The sequence below is a fragment of the Sciurus vulgaris genome (genome assembly GCF_902686455.1).
Source record: "Sciurus vulgaris genome assembly, chromosome: 10".
Classification (NCBI taxonomy): Eukaryota; Metazoa; Chordata; class Mammalia; order Rodentia; family Sciuridae; genus Sciurus; species Sciurus vulgaris.
The window spans coordinates 123,326,909-123,344,342 of record NC_136470.1 but is presented as its reverse complement, the minus strand read 5'-3'; the positions used below and the strand labels follow the sequence as shown (position 1 = coordinate 123,344,342).

Below are 17,434 nucleotides of genomic sequence, written 5' to 3'. Positions count from 1 at the left end.
AAGTGATTATGGATATATTTTGAAAATGTATTGTCAAAAGTATTATTTAAGAAAGTGTAATAACTGAGGACCACAAGATATGATAGATGATATATGATACATATGAATAAGTGAAATCTAGCTAAAATAAGGTTTAAAAAGATACCAAATAGTAATGACACAGTACATCCTGAATTTATGAGACTTTTTCTTTTGAGGAGTTTTAAAGGAATCATCTCAGATTTTAAAAATACCTATTTCATAATCTTATCATATTTTAAATATTGGACTCATCTCATTATTTACAAGTGAATCAAGTATTGTTTTAAATTTCAATACTTATTTTTAATCAATCCTATCATCAAATCAGTTATAAAAATCTAGTTCTAGAAAATATAGAATGAATATCATAGGATACAGAAACAAAAAGTAGCTTACAATCCTTTTTACTATCTAATTTAGTGGTCATTAAATTATTTGATTTTCCACTGCTTCCTGCAATGTTAAGTCAGCTTTTCCCACTCATTTCAAGACATTCTGACAATTCTTTATAATGTGTACATTGGACTTACATGTCTAAACTTGTGGTTTAAAAAGTCCTTTTTTTTTTTTTTTTTTCCTTTTTGAAGTTGTGGAATCTTCTGCTTACACAAAATCTTACCTGACAGCTTTTAGGTACTAGTAGTTTGAAAGAGGATTACGACTGAAAAACCACTGGTTCTATGCTTTGACCTGGCCCTTCCTCATTTTCTATTTCTATTTCACTGTTAACATGTTAACTTTTTTAGACTGATAGCTCTCCCATATCTTTTTCTTCTATTCCTGCCTATTATTTCTCCAAATTAAAATAACAAAAAAATCTGTTAGGAATGCAACTAGGTCTTTAGACTTATGATTTACTGCTTAATCAATTAAACCAAATGTTGTTGTGTTTATTCCTTCCTCTTCTTTCCATCACCAATCTGTGGCTTCAGAGGAATGAATTTTCATTCCCCTTCTGAGAACATTCTCTTTCCTCAAATGCACATTCTAACCATCTTTCAAAATCCAACTCAAAGGGTTGGGGTGTGGCTCAGTGATAGAGTGATTGCCTAGCACGTGTGAGGCACTGGGCTGGATCCTCAACACCACATTTAAAAAAAAAAATCCAACTCAAATTCCACTTTTGAAAATGAAGTTTTCCCTGATTACTTAGGTCCCCTTAATTATAATTCTTAATTTTATACATACACATGTACAGTACCTAATCAAATACTGGAGATCTCCTTTAAATGATCTTAAGTCTCTAGATTAGCCAGTTTTCCATTTCTTCTGTAAGACAGAATAATTCCCCAACACACTGATGCATGCTAATGGTTCACTTTCTGTTATGCCCCTGTATTTCTAACCTTAATAGTTGACTGTTTATTAAGAGTCAGTTGTTGTGTCTGTCCCCAATCTGTTTATGCTGGTTGCATTTTTTACAGTAGAAATTCAAAGGGCTGGAGATATTGTATAGTGGTAGTGCTCGCCTGGAGTCCACAAGGCCCTGAGTTTGGTCCTCAGTTAAAAACCCCCAAAAACAAACGATCCAATCACATTAAGTAAGAAAGTAAGTGTAGTAAAAAAAACCCTATAAAACAACAACTCAATGAAAGTACTTAAAACTTTTTTTTTTGGCTATAAAACTAGGTGTAGTGTGGGATAAAAGAAAAAATCCTAAACTCTAGAAGGTATCCATGTTCAAACTGCTTCATTACTGTTTTAAGTTCCCTCCCTATTTTAAGGAAGCTAAAACTGGAAATCAGTCAATAAATGTATACTGAGTGTGATTTATTACAGAAAGATGTCAAAGAACTTCAATTATGAGATTCATTCTCAAAGGAAAGTCTTGACCCTACTTTAAGTGATGTGTGAATAAATTAATGCTTTGAATTAAAATGAAATTTTACCATATATAATGTTTAAGATATATATTTTGCAGTATATAGTTTATGAGTCCCTAATGATTATTAGACTCAATTATATTCTGGTAAAATTATATTTGTATTGTTTTATAATTTGATAATTATTTTCCAATTGCATATAAAACTATGAGACAAGTTCAAGTTATTAATCATTCACTCATACTCAAATATTTCTGAGATCATATCTATTAAGTGCCAGATACTTGGCTAGGTGTAAAGATAGAAAGATGATAAAGAAGTAGTTTTTTGTCTTCCTCACTGCACCTCTAGTCTATCAGAAGGCTACTTCTAATTTATAAAAGGAAGCTGGCTATTCTAGAAAAACTTAGAAATGCTGTCAAAAGCATTTTTCTATTCAGATGAATACTTATACATGAATGTTCATCACCACATTATTCATAATAGCCAAAAATGGGAACGCCCAAATATCATGTAAAAATAAACAAAAGGAAAGGATGAACACAGGGAAGTTCAAACAATGCAATATTATTGAGCCATAAAAAGGGATATCCTGGTGTATGCTATAATATGGCAAACCTTGAAAACATTGTTACATGAAAGAAGTCAGTTGCAAAAGGTCATATATTACACGATCTCAATCATATGAAACATGAGAACTAGCAAATTGATAGAGATAGGAAGTACACTACGGTCACAAAGGGCTACGAGTACTGGAGAATGGGAACTGACTGCTAATGAATTTGGGTTTCTTTTGGGGGTGTAGAAAATATTTCAGAATTAGTGCTGATGGTTGCACAACCTTGTTAGATACACTAAATACTACTAAACTGTGTATTAAAAGGACAAATTTTATGCTAAGTGAACGACAACTCAGTTTAAAAAATTCTCTTACCTTATAGTTCTAACTGGTTGAATAGTTAAAAAGGTAGGGGGCTGGGGAGATAGCTCTGTCGGTAGAGTGCTTGCCTTCTAAGTACAAGGCCCTGGGTTTGATTTCCAGCACCCAAAAAAAAAAAAGGTAGTAATTTGGAATCAGAGACTATTTAAAATATCCCTGCATACAGACTTTAAGAAATTGATTACAAACTAATTGATTACTCTTTTAATTTTTTAAGAATTTGAGACAGGGTCTCACTAAGTTGTTGAGGGTCTCCCTAGGTTGCCTAGGCTGTCCTTGAACTTGCTATAATCCTTCTATCTCAGCCTCCTAAATCACTGGGATTATAGACATGTGTTACCAAGCCTGGCTTTGGTAGGTTACTCTTAATCTTTTTTTTTTTTTTTTTTTTGGTAACAGGGATTGAACCCAGGGGCACTTAATCACTGAGCCATATCCACAGAAATTATTTTTTAATTTTTATTTTTTTGATGCTCTAAGTTGTTTAGGGTCTCACTATATTGCCAAGGCTGGCTTTGAATTTGTGATCTCCCTTCCTCAGTCTTTCAAATTGCTGGGATTACAGGTGTAAGCTATCATGCCCAAAGGATTGTTCTTAACCTTAAAATTCAACATTGTTCTCCTTTATGCTTTAACTTAGTGTTTTTTTTTCATCACTAAATACATGGCTTATTCTGTTATAAACGTTATTTAATTTTTAAATAATAAAATGCTGGAGTGGGGAAAAGAGGCCAGACAGTGATGGTTATCTGTGGTTTTTGTTCTTAGCCTATCTTCTAGCCTTACCCTCACTGGATGCAGCAAAACAGGAAGATATATGTATAATAGAGGAAATCTAATACGCATTTTTTGTTTTGTTTCAATTGCCTCCTATCAAATGATATGAAATGCCTTCTATCAAATGATAGAATACATGCCATGACTAATAACAGAACCCTCCCTCAAATCTAATATTTTTGCCTTTTAGTCTTCCAGATAGTTGGGGTATATGTACATCAAGGATCTAAGGAAGCAAAAGAGAATGAAGAGCCTGAAATTATTAGGTATCATAAATCTTAAGATTCCTGTAATTTCTATTTTCCTGGAGTTCTCCATCCTTCTTAGTCTGCTTTTCTTCTTCCCTTTCTCCTTGAGAAATTACTTCAGTTGGAGATGGCTCGCTCATTAGAAAGATAAGAATTCAATTTTGGACTATAAATAAAGTAAGTTTCAAAGCAAGTTGGAAGGAGTGAAGGGTTTCTACTTCATTGACATGTTAATGGTGAGGGGGGCATGAATAAGAATGATTTCTCAATAATTTTGGGTAAAAGCTGGATTCACGGATATCAAAACAGAAGGCTGAACTGATGGTCAAAGATATCCTGATGTTAATTAGCATTACAATGCTTGAAATACAACAGCTGATGGAAGTATGCCTCTTGGATTCAAACACCTCATCCGTGGTCTCTGAAAGTTGATCTGTGAGAGTGGGTGACAAAACTACCCGTAAGATTTAGTCTTGATGTTACTGCTTGGTGGTAACCTCAGGAGAAATGGTAGGACTCTTGATTCAAGGTCTGAATCTGTCTCTCAGTTTTATGAAGTTGTGAAATTGCAAAGTGTTGCAAAATTAAGCTTGTGAAGTAATCAGTTTACACAGTTAATTTTATCCAATTTCTGAAGATGGTCGTACTAGGAAAGACCTAGTTTTAGGAGTTCAATCCTGGTTGAAATAGAGGAATTTCCTTGGGTATCTTAGAAAAAAATACTTCTGTTATTTTTTCTTCTTACAAAAGGATGACGTTGTTTTATAAGGAAAAATCTAAACACAAATGAAATATACAAATATAAATCCTATAAAAGTGACAATTATTAACAAATATCTACTGAGCACCCACTAAGTGCCAGTAACTGGTCTAGATTTTTAGGATATAGTAGTGAACTAAGCATAAATACTGTATTAACTATAAATGATCTTTACCACCCTACTGAAACAGGTCCAACTGAAGTCTCTCTCTACTTGTCAAAATGTTGAAAATAGTTTTACTTTTTAATCTTAAGAAAGCTTTTCTTTAAAAATATTAAGATTTTAATTGGACTTTTTATTGGCTCAGCTTGCTGCCAGTATTCTGCCCCCACCCCCACACCATTTTACAACCCAGATTGTCAGTCTGTGAACATCCCAGCCAGCTATCGGTCCACTTGTCAGCCTGTGAACACTCTTGGCAGTCATTGGTCTGTTATTAGCCTGTGAAATTTGACTACTCTTTCTCTCTCCCTCACTCTCGCTTGTGTACATTCATTCTTTCATTGCCCCCAACCCCCCATCTGCTTAATAAAATCTATTGCATGAGTTCCTGTGTCCGAAGTGGTTTCTGGGTGCTTTCACTTTTTACTAATCTAAATATGTTTTTTTCTTAGTTGAAAGCTATCAGGTTTCACTAGACTTGAATACTATAGTTTTTATAAAAAGTAATGTTCTCAATTTACTTTAAATTCTTCCTTGAAGAATCTGCCCTCCCTGCAAGTCTTTTGATTGTAGAAACAGAAGTTTTTACCTGTGTTCTTGTTTTCACTAAAATTAAGTAAAAATAAATAATTTTAAGGATTTATTAGTTAGGGTTTATTATTTTAATATGATTATTAACATGCTATTGCCCTGTAAATCTAAAAACAGATTAAAAATGACTGTAATTCCATCTGCTGATAAAAATAAAACAGAATTAAGGTAGCATGTGAATTACAAACTGGCATAGAATCTTATTGTTTTATTTTTCTAAAACTATTCCATTTTTTGCATGTCAAACATGTCCTCAGAATTCACTCATTTTGTAATTATGAAATCCTTTTGGACTTCAGCCATATCACCTTCTCTATGAGCTGTTCTCTTATTGTGTTTGACTTACTTGCAGGTCCCTCTGCATGCCTTAGCTAGTCTAGAACCTACAGGGTCGTCTCCTGTCACATGCAAGCTTTGTGCAAAAAAGTACAGTACGAAGATTCATTTGTTAACCAATACATGAGATAATGTGACATTTTGTGCAAAGACAGAAAAAAGGAAAGGGAATTTAAACACAGGATGAAAAAGAAGTTGGTGTACGTGGAAAAGTCAAGAGATTAATGGTGACTAAGGAGGAGAGAGAACAAGTAGGGTCAGAATCCTTTATGAAAGATTTACTCTGGACTTATATACTTTGAAAAAGTCATCCCCTGCTTCAGTCTCCAGAGTTGCTGGGTGTTACGGTTTAAATATTAGGTGTCCCCCAAAAGTTCATGTGTGAGACAATGCAAGAAAGTTTAGAGGTGAAATGATTGGGTTATGAGAGTTTTAATCTAATCAGTGCATTAATCCCCTGATAGGGATTAACTGGGTGGTAACCCTAGGCAATTAAGGTGTGGCTGGAGGAGGTAGGTCTTTGGGACATGACTTTGGGGTATATATTTTGTCCTTGGTGAGAGAAGTCACTCCCTCTCTGCTACCTGGTGAGAGCTATGGGGTTCATCATCTAATGAACTAAGATCTCTGAAACTGTGAGCAACAAACTTCCTCCTCTAAAATTGTTCTTGTCAGGTCTTTTGGTCACAGCAGCTAAAAAGTTGACTAAAACATGAGGACTTACAAATACATACCACTGCACCTAGCCTTATTTACCTTTTTTTTTTTTTTTTCCTCAGTACTGGGGATGAACCTAGGGGTGCTCTACCAGTGAGTATATCTCTCCACTCCTCCCTTTCTAAAAAATTTTGAGACAGTATATCCCTAAGTTGTTGAGGCTGGTCTGGAATTTACTATCCTCACTCCTCAGTCTCCTGAGTGTCTGGGTTTACAGATGTGTGCCACCTTGCCTGGCTATTTACCTCTTTTCTGTCTATTAGTTCACTATTTGAATTGCTATTGTTTTTTGCTATTAAAATTTTGTGATATATCCAAGATTTCTAATACCTTTAACAAAACAGTCTTATCAAAAGTCTGCTTTGCTGATCTACAGAGCAATAATACAGGAGTCAGTAAACTTTTGATATAAATGGCCAGATAGTAAGAATTTTAGACTTTGGGGTCTCTGTTGTTCCTACTCAGTTTTGCAGATAGAACACAGAAGTAGTCACAGGTCATGTGGGTAGGTGTGGCTGTGGACCTGTCAGCAGCTGGCAGGATTTGGCCCATGGGACCATACTGTGACCTCTGACCCAGGCCAATATCCTTTTTGCAATTTCTCAGAATCTTCCTAGAATTTTCTATTTGGCTCTCTTTCCCAGCACAAGTTTGAATTTCAATTATATTTGAACAACAAACACTGCTCGCTCTCAGGAAATTATTTTGAAATACATATTAAGTTATTAATGACATATAATACTCTCAAGTCAACCTTTTTTCTTAGGGATAATCATCAATGTCATTTAGAAGTACTGCCTGCAGAGCGGGGGTCATAGCACAATGGTAGAGTGCTTGCCTCTATCATTGTGAGGCACCGGGTTTGATTCTCAGCACCGCATATAAATAAATAAAAATAAAGGTCTATTGACAACTAAAAAAAAAATAATAAGAAGTACTGCCTGCATGCCCTATTAATTAAAATGTTTGAACAAGTGGTAAATTTTCAGCTGTCCAAAAAGAAAAAAATAAGCCTTAGTTTAAAATTGGCTTTTCTTTCAAAATATATCATACTGTGTGACTCTTCTGCTTAAAAGCCTTCTTTGGCTTCCCACCCTCCTTAAAGATAAATTCTTTAGCATAGTATACGAGGTCATTCATAAATTGGCCTTAACTTACCTCTTCCATTTTATTTCTTATTACTCTTTGTTCACTCTCTATATAAGGATAAAAACCAGGAAAAACAATATTGTATAAAAACCTGTAGGAGATCAACACCTCCAGGATAGTAGCTACTTCTGGAAAAAGAGGATTGACAGGTAGACTAGTGATTTCAACTATGTATGAGATTTTTTTAAAAACTGTAACAGTAATGATAATGAAAACACTAAAGCCGAGATCTAAAACAAATATGGTGAAACATTATGATCAGATAAAAACTATGTGGTAGGTGAGAAGAGTGCTTTTAATATCATTCATCACACTTTTCCATTTGCTTAAAACAAATGTTGACAAACTATAGTCCATGGGCCAAATCTGGCCCACTATCTATTTCTGTTCAGTCTTGGAGCTAAGGCCAGTTTTACATTTTTAAATAATTGTTAAAAAGAAAAAAAGAGAGAAAAAATACAAAGAAGAGTTGCTGCACACAAAGACTAAAATACTTACTGCTTAGTCTTTCACAGAAAGTCTGTCAGCTCCTGATTTAAAGACATTTATGAGGGCTGGGGCTGTAGCTCAGTGGGGGAGTGCTTGCTTGCTTAGCATGTGTGAGGCTCTAGGTTGGATCCTCAGCACCACATAAAAATAAATAAAATAAAGGTATCATGTTCATCTACAACAATAACAATAAAACATTTCATGAGAAGATTAAAAGAAAAAGGAGAGGCAACTGAATCCAGAAAGAATGATTTGCCTTTTTGCATTAAGCACTTGCCTAAATGAAACATCTTATATTGCCTTTCTCTCTCTTTTAAAATTTTTAGTTGTAGATGGAGAGAGTACCTTTATTTTATTTATTTATTTTTATGTGGTGCTGAGGATTGAACCCAGTTCCTCACACATGCTAGGCAGGTGCTCTACCACTGAGCTACAGCCTTAGTCCCTACCTTTCTCTTTAAAATTAGCTTTTAATTAATAATTTTTTCAATCTTTATCAAGCAGAAATCTTTTCAAATGTTATTCTATTATGGTTGGAACTCACTTAAAAGAATGTTGAGAGACAGCATATTCATAAGATTCTAGTTTCAGTCTGTAGTTGTAAAAAACTGGGAAGTTCATGTAGATTTCAGTGTGGCATTTTAAGTAGCGAGACAAAGATTGGGGGTATCAATGGGGACCTACTCCCCAGCTATCTCCTTCTTTCACAGGAGATAATGGGGGAAGAGGGTTGAATAAAATTCAAAATGCTGTATCACAATAGAAGTTTCTGGTTACTGATTATGAAGATGTGGAATAGGTCACCAAGAAGGTGGAACATTTTTATTTTAATGGACAGACAGATTATTATGGGGAAATTAGTGACATATATCTACATGTCTTAGCATGCTTTAGCTCATAACAACTGGTAGCTCTTAGGACATTATTATCATTTGGGGGTTGCTAACCAGATATTTTCTTTCCCTTATAAAATATTAAGCACATTAATATTGCCTGTGAATATGAAAGGATTTTTTCCTTAATGTTTGTAATTCCTTCAGTTTTGCTTTCTGTGATGACCTAAGTTAATTAAAGAGATTAAAATTTGTGAAAACACAAATGAGATTCACACAGAGATTTTACAGAAATGCTCAGTGAATACCTGAGGATATTTAGACCCAAATCATCATTTAACAACTTAAGGTATGCATTGTTTTAAACTTAAATGTCACTGGCAACTAAAAATATGCAGAAAACCTACTGAGTAAAAGTCATCCATCTGATCACAATATGCCCTTTTTCCTGCTCAAATGAAATTTTTAATGAGAAGGCTAAAATAATATATAACTTGATTTTTAATTTGGTCACATATATGCTACCTCTAATACCCAATTTTTAAAAATTTACTATGCAACATTAAAGAATATACAAAAGGCATAAATATTACAACAAAATACTTATGGCTATACTACCCAGATTATGAAAGAGAACATCACAAATACTTCTGAGGTCCCCTGACATACTCTTCTTTGGTTGCATATTTTCCTTACCCAGGTTTAACCACTGTTTTAAACATTGTATTTGGTGTATCCATGTGTTTCTTTATACTTTTTACACAAATGCACCTATCTCAAAATAACTCGTTATTTTACAACTTGTTTTTGTTAATTTGGCTTTATGTCTGTGAATCCACACATGTCAACATGTGGTAGAGATAATCCTTACCAAATAGTCTTAAGTGTTTCTGTATGTTCCCAGGTTTTAGGTTGGAAGACCTGGAGTAAGAGCTGAAGTGAACAGTGCCATGTCTGGGATGAGATAGTTAAAAAATAAAAATCATCCCTTTCTTCCCCGTGCTCCAGTGAACTCATAAATCACATACCCCAGATAGGGAAATGGAGAAACAGTAAGAATATGGATCCTCTATCAGTCTGGGTCCTTGAATGAAGTGACAAAGAGCTCTCTGCTAACCTATAGACTTTTGAAATGAACAAGGAATAATCTTCTTAAGAGACACATACATGTAAGTGGGCAGATAATTGCTTTTCTGGGTTACCAGTATCAGGATAGATTCAAACTCTTTTGAAAATACCTCTGATTCTAGATGAATATTTATTATCACTTGCATGGGGAAGCAAATTTCATATATTCTAACCTTAACCTTTTTTGAAGATCTATGCACTATTAATACTTTCAGATACATGTTCATGTATTATTTCAGGAATGTTAGTTTTGTCTCCCCAACCAGATTTTAAGTTCTTTAAGAGTCATGTCCTCTCTTGTACCCTACTCTGCACTTTATAAGAGTCTACAAAGGCATGAATAAGGACTGATCTCTTGGTTGACTGGGAAGGAGAAGGACTGTTAAATGCTCACTTTGTATAAGCCTTATACTACAATGCTTATGCTTCACATATATTGTCTAGGATCCTCACTATTTCTACTATATACAAGAAGATACTTCTTTGCTCATGGATTTGCATCAAAGAAGATGAAGCATACAGAGGGCAGCTGAAGCCAGACTGCTTCACTGTAAAGTCTATGTTTTTTACTTACTGAACCGAGTAAGATCATTCTTAGTATACAAAATGAAACAGTAAACAAAAAGTTTTTGTTTCTAAAATTTGCAAACACTAAAACACTTCTTTGGAGACTTCTCAGCACTCAAGATTGTTGAATCTTACCTTGATCACCTCTGGTGTCTGCTGAATCAAAACCACTGAAGTAGTGTCTTTAGCTTTATCACTAACAGGACTTCTACAGACTGACGAATTGGTCTGGGAGGAATTCGTCAAGGTTTCCTGTAGAATCTGCATCATTTCCTTTTCTTGTGATAGACTCCCTCTGCCTGATTTACATTCAACTAGTTCTTGAGCAAAGTCTTCAATGCTTTCCAGGATTCGTAGTAAGAGGGCTCGATCCTCTTCTTCTATTTTGTGTCCATTGTTTTCAATAATCCTTGTTAGACAGGAAGGTGAGACTCTTTCCACAGGTGAAGACACTTTAGATTTAGGCTCAAGATCTACAGAGATTTGACCAGTCAAATGACTATGAATATTTAGAGGACTGGAGTTTTTACCTTTGGCAAGTGGCTGTCTTAAAGAGGTCTCCATTTTCTGTGAAAATGATTCCAAATCCATTAACAGTTTATCTATCTCTTCCTGACTATTAGGGTTCACAAAATCTCTCTGGTCTGCTTCCACTTTTGGAACTTTTGATTTGGGATCTTCCTCAGGTAGATGAACAATTGGTTTCTCAAATATCTTGCCAATTTCATTTTGCATTGATGCAGGGCATTTTTGAAGATGAGTACCACTGTCTGAAAATTCTGCTCTATGTTCATTTACCTTTAACAATTCCTGACTGGTACCATTCTCTGTCCTTTGTCCTTTATCTAATAATGCCTTCTTTCCATCTGACTCTTCTTCAATATAAAGCGTTTCCATTAAGTCACCAGGAGAAACATTCTCTAAAGGGTTCATGGTTAATGACAGTGATTGAAGCTGGAGAGTTTTTATAGTTCTGGGATCATTTACTTCCAAGCTATATAAGGAATTTGTGTTTGGAATGGCTTTTATAGTGTCTGTTATCCTAGAGTTATGCTTATCATCTTGCAATTCAAGAGTATGAAATTGTGCAGAATCAGGGGTTGAGAGCTGGACAACATCTTCATATTTAGGAGGCTGTTCAGAGCCATATATTGGGGAAAAGGGAGTCAGTTGTAAGGTAGGCATATTATTGACCAGTTCTGTGAAATCTATGGCCTCGTTATTCCCAGACTGCATGAATTCAAATGGTAACTTTTTCAGATAAGACGCTAACCTGGTCATTACATTCATATAGACAGTTTCGGAGCTAGAAATTGTGTCACTACCACTTCCTTCATTAATGTTACCTTCTGACTTTTTCTTTATGCACTGTTTTATGATATCTGTGCATTTTTTCAAATCCTCAGAGCATTTCAGTAAAATGTCCAAGCACATTTTTATGTCTGTTCCAGAAGAAAAAGAATCTATCTTATGTTTTTCCAAAATCTGAGTAACCAGGTCTTCTTCAGAGAAGTTCTGAAAAAACATGGAAGTCAGGTTTGCATCAAGTGAGTTTCTATGGGACAAAGATTTTTCCTCAACTGAGGAACTCCGGAGTAAACCAAAGGATGGGGAGGTCCCATCATTGTTATAATGACCACAGAGTAAGTCAAAGTCAACTGATCGCCTATTAAATGAGTCAGACTTAACTTTTCTTCCCTTTTTGTAAGCTGTATGGTTAGAGTTTTTGAGTTTTTCAAGGGAAAATTCTTTTATTTTCCCACTGGCAAAACTGATTGCTTCTCCGGCAATGTCTTTTAAGTTATAGGTATTCTGAAATGCAGATGCTTTCTTGACTCTGGGTATGCCTGGGAGGGCCTGATGTGAATAGTCACCTTCAGCAGAGGAAAGTCCATTTTCATGGGGTAGAAACACAGAGTTCAGATCTGCATCTTTGAACTGAGACACAGGGATGTGTAAGAGGTCTGCACAAACACTATGGTGTACCACAATGCAGTCAACTCCATGTGTGAAGGTGTGGCAGGTTCCAGTGCAATAATGTATAGCTTGTTCAAAACGTCGGTCTATCACCACACTGCTATAGTGGTTCACAGTACTAACTACAAGTCTGTAAGTTGCTGCCATAATACCAAATCCACTTAGTGGTGGGGCTTGGAACGTTCTAGAACTCGTTTCAAGAAAATTCTTTTAAATGACACTCAGCTGAAAATATATTTAATGACAATGTTCAGTGGTTTCTTGAAACTATATGAGTTTTCCCATGAAGGGGAACCCTTTAAATTTGAGGTTTGGTAACCATCAGTGTCAGTAGCTGTTGCACATGTGTGCTTGTATTAACAAGTCTAATAATTTAATAATTGTGCTTTTTAGTTTTATTTAGTAATATGATAATATTGTTTTTATGAAAGAATATCTTCTTTTAGTTCTTCAGCAGTTCCATAATGAGAAAATTTATTGTCATAAATTTACTTTCATAAATCTTAGTTGGGAGTGTAGAAGGATTGTGTTAATTGAGTTCTCCAAAGGTTTAAATAATCCATTTTCTGTATAGAGAAACCTATAATAAAAGAAGAAAACAATTAAAAAGGAAATGTGATTTCTTAATACAAGAACATTTATTTCCTCTTTCTTTGCATTCCATATGCAGTTAATCACTAAGCGCTATTCTCTACCACATCACTGACTGCTGATGTTCAATATAGGCCTTTGTCACCCTCTTCCCTCTTTACTACTGAGAACAGGATCACCTCAACTCTGCTCTGTTGCATCTGCCTTCCTGTTGATATTCCTTATCCCACTCTCTACGCTTCCTTACATGTCACTAACCTCAGCTTTGGACAGTTTTCTTGTCCTTCAAAGCTCAATAATTCATACATTTTTTTGGTGGGGGGTACCAGGGAATGAACTCAGGGGCACTCAGCCCCTGAGCCACATCCCCAGCCCTACTTTGTATTTTATTTAGAGACAGGTCTCATTAAGTTGCTTAGTGCCTTGCCATTGCTGAGATTGGCTTTGAACTTGAGATTCTCCTGCTCAGCCACTGGAATTACAAGCATGTGCCACAGTGCCCGGCAAGTTCTATCTCTTTTACTTTCAAGCCCTTTACCATCTATTCTCATCCACCTATAACTGTATTTTCATTATTCCCCTGTATTAACCTTTTGCTTCCATCAACCTAGTCTAATCAAAGACTGCCAATACATAGTGTCTGTTCATGATTTTGAAACTTCCTTTGTACTTGGAAATTATTCTATCATTTTTTCTTTAGAAAAAGCAGCCTTTAATACTGTTCTTGAGGTTTGGTAACCATCAGTGTCAGTAGCTGTTGCACATGTGTGCTTGTATTAACAAGTCTAATAATTTAATAGTTGTGCTCTTTTAGTTTCCTAGCCCCTCAGACCCTGTCCAAAACAGATATTTCTCTCTCTTCATTAAGTGGATAGAACTTAATCATTCTCCTACATTAAAAAAAAAAAAAAATGGCTTTCAGAACATGTTACAGTTGCTTTCCATAACGATTTTATTGAGGTACCCATTCAATCAACAAATACTAAGTGTCTACTATCTACCAGGCTCTAACTGATATGGCAGACAATAAAACAAAGTCTCTGTCTTTATAGAGCTGACAATCTAGTTGGAAAAAGAAAAATAACATGTAAATAGGCATACAACTTACTTGTGTTGATAAATGTTATGGAGAAAAATTAAGCAGGGAAAAGTATAGTTGGAAGGTGCTATTTTATAAAGAGAAGTCAAGAAAGACCTCACTGACATCTTTTTATTTTTTAGTTTTTTAGTTGTAGATGGACACAAGGTCTTTATTTTATTTATGTGGTGCTGAGGACTGAACCCAGTGCCCTATGCATTCAAGGCAAGGGCTCCACCAATGAGCCACAACCCCAGCCCTCATTGACATCTTGAACAGAGACTTGAAAGAAGACAGGGAGCAGGTCAAGGAGGTATTATCAGGTAAATCCATCTCAGGCAGAATAACTAAGTACAAAGGCCCTGAGGTGGGAGCATGCTTCATTTACTAGAAAGAGACTAACGTTGTTGGAGCTGAGAAAGCAAGGGGGACAGGGTGGGACATAAAAGTCAGACAGGAAAGGTGGAAGTCTGTATCATACAAGGTCTATAGATCACTATAATGAAATTGGCCTTAACTCTGAGAGAATCAGGAAACAAATGATGGCTAACTGAGTAGAGGAATGACATAATCAGACTTACATTTTAAGTTGGTGAGTTTTGGCTGCTGTGTTGAAAGATGCAGAGAAGCAAGAAGGAGGGAAACAAGTTTGGCACTACTGTAATGATCCAGGAAAGAAGGCTGGGGGGCTTGGACCAGGATAACTCACAGTGAAGATGTTTGGGTGCTGTATTTTTTCAAAGGTACAGCCATCATGATTTACTCAAGGACAGAATGTGCAACACTGTTGAATCAAGAATGGCGAAATAAAGAGGCCACGTGTGCATTGGAGCACACCTGTAATCCCAACAGCTCGGGAGGCTGAGGCAAGAGGATCAAAAATTCAAAGCCAGCCTCAACAACCGTGAGGCACTAAACAGTTCAGTTAGGCCCTGTCTCTTAATAAAATATAAAATAGGGCTGGGGATGTGGCTCAGGGGCTGAGTGCCCCTGAGTTCCATCCCCAGTACAAAAAAAACAAAAGGGCACAATAAGGCAATGATAGAAAAGAGACAATGAAAGCAATGAAAGAGAGTATAAGTTTTACTGTGCCATCACCAGCACTGGTGTTTTGACAATAAAAATCTTTACTTATTTAATGAGAAATACAACCTCATTATTTTTATATTTTATCTCTTTAATTCTAGAAAATTTTATTTTGCTTTTTATATTGTGTGGTAAATTGTTTATCCTTGACCTTTACACATTTACTATTAGGGATCTGTGAATTACAGAAATGATGAACAAAATTAATTCATGAAGGATCTTGTGTTGAATTCTTTTACTAGTTAAACTAATTGCTGTTCCTTGGATCCAGTGAAAACTGTTTTTGTGCCAGTACTACACTACTACATTACTGTTGCCTTATTAAGTTCTACTACCCCTGGCAATGCTCCCTTTCCCTAATTATGATTCTTTTTAACTCTCTAGATCGTCTTCCATGATCTTACAGATAAATTGTTGAACTGTCAATTTCAAGACAAATCCTGCTGGAACTTGATTATAAATAAATTTATGGATTATTTTGAAGGAACATTGACATCATTATAATATTCAGATTTTCTATCCAAAAAAGATATAAGCCTTAATCTAATATTTGTTTACCTCTATCTTTGTGGTTTTCTTCAGCGGGGTCACACTGTATTCATCTATTTCTTAGTGTCTTAACTTTGTTGTTACGTGAATGGATCTTGAACTATTATCTAATCCTCCACTTCCTTGTCTTTAAATCTCAGGTGGTGGCTTATATAAAACTATAAAACTAGATATACTCAGGATGGATAAAGTTGAAGAAGAGAGAAGTTCCATAATAAAGGAGGTACCCGGTAATTCTGAGGTGAAAATACAAAGAAGACAAAGAGGAAAAAATATTATGGAACAAAAGATGAGAATATGGCAACGAAGGAATCATGTTTTCAAAAGATGTACACCTAGAACACAGGGAAGAAACAGCAACTTTTTTAGAAATATAAAAATTTTAAAGAGCTTTTGGGTAAGGACAAAAGGGAAAATAAACACAAAGAATAATACTGAGAAAGTATAGTAGGATAACTTTATGAGAGATATTAGGACTACTTCCTAATACAAACAGGTCCAGAGGCAAAAAACATGAGTGTTGAAAATTTTAAATATCCAATTATGCATTAAACATGTATCAGATAAATTCTTAAACTGACATAACAAGTGTTTTTCTCTGAAATTTCAGAAAGTAAAGAGGTGAAATATTTTCCTAAGCCAAAACAACTGGTTAATAAGGTATCATAACAGAAAGTACAAGAAAGCATTCGGATTATTTTGGAATGTGAAATACAGAGAACATACACTGTCCAATAAAACTTCCTGAGTTGATGGAAATATTCATCTACACTACCTTGTATGGCTATAATTAGCCACATGGGATCACTTTTAATGTGCCTAAGGCAACTTAAGAACTAAGTTTTATTTATTTATTTTAAAAAGCTTTTAAACTGTGAAATCTTTTTCTTGGGGGCAGAGCTACTTAGAATTGAACCCAGGGGTGCTTTACCATTGAGTTAATCCCCAGTGGTTTTTTTTTTTATTGTAAACAAATGGGATACATGTTGTTTCTCTGTTTGTACATGGAGTCAAGGCATACCATTTGTGTAATCATAAATTTACATAGGGTAATGTTGTTTGATTCATTCTGTTATTTTTTTCCCTTCCCCCACCCCTCCCACCCCTTTTCCCTCTATACAGTCCTTCCTTCCTCCATTCTTACCACCCTCCTTAACCCTAACCCTAAACCTAACCCTAACCCTAACGCTAACGCTAACCCCTCCCACCCCCCATTATATGTCATCATCTGCTTATCAGCGAGATCATTCGTCCTTTAGTTTTTTGAGATTGGTTTATCTCACTTAGCATGATATTCTCCAATTTCATCCATTCGCTTGCAAATGCCATAATTTTATCATTCTTCATGGTGGAGAAATATTCCATTGTATATATATGCCACAGTTTCTTTATCCATTCATCAATTGAAGGACATCTAGGTTGGTTCCACAATCTGGCTATGGTGAATTGAGCAGATATGAACATTGATGTGGCTGTATCTCTGTAGTATGCTGATTTTAAGTCCTTTGGGTATAGGCCAAGGAGTGGGATAGCTGGGTCAAATGGTGGTTCCATTCCAAGCTTTCTGAGGAATCTCCATACTGCTTTCCAGAGTGGTTGCACTAATTTGCA

The 17,434-nt window shown here is 35.4% G+C and overlaps 1 protein-coding gene across 5 annotated transcripts in view; it reads right to left on the bottom strand.

Annotated features, from left to right (window-relative positions):
- The window catches only part of PPP2R3A (protein phosphatase 2 regulatory subunit B''alpha), a 150,090-nt gene that overhangs the window by 94,403 nt on the left and 38,253 nt on the right, over positions 1 to 17,434 (bottom strand). For all 5 annotated transcript variants that reach the window (XM_079155007.1, XM_079155008.1, XM_079155009.1 and 2 more), the window contains one exon: positions 10,678 to 13,099. In XM_079155007.1, coding sequence (XP_079011133.1) covers positions 10,678 to 12,666 — 1,989 coding nt within the window. In that variant the 5' untranslated portion in view covers positions 12,667 to 13,099. The remainder of the gene's footprint in view (positions 1 to 10,677; positions 13,100 to 17,434) is intronic.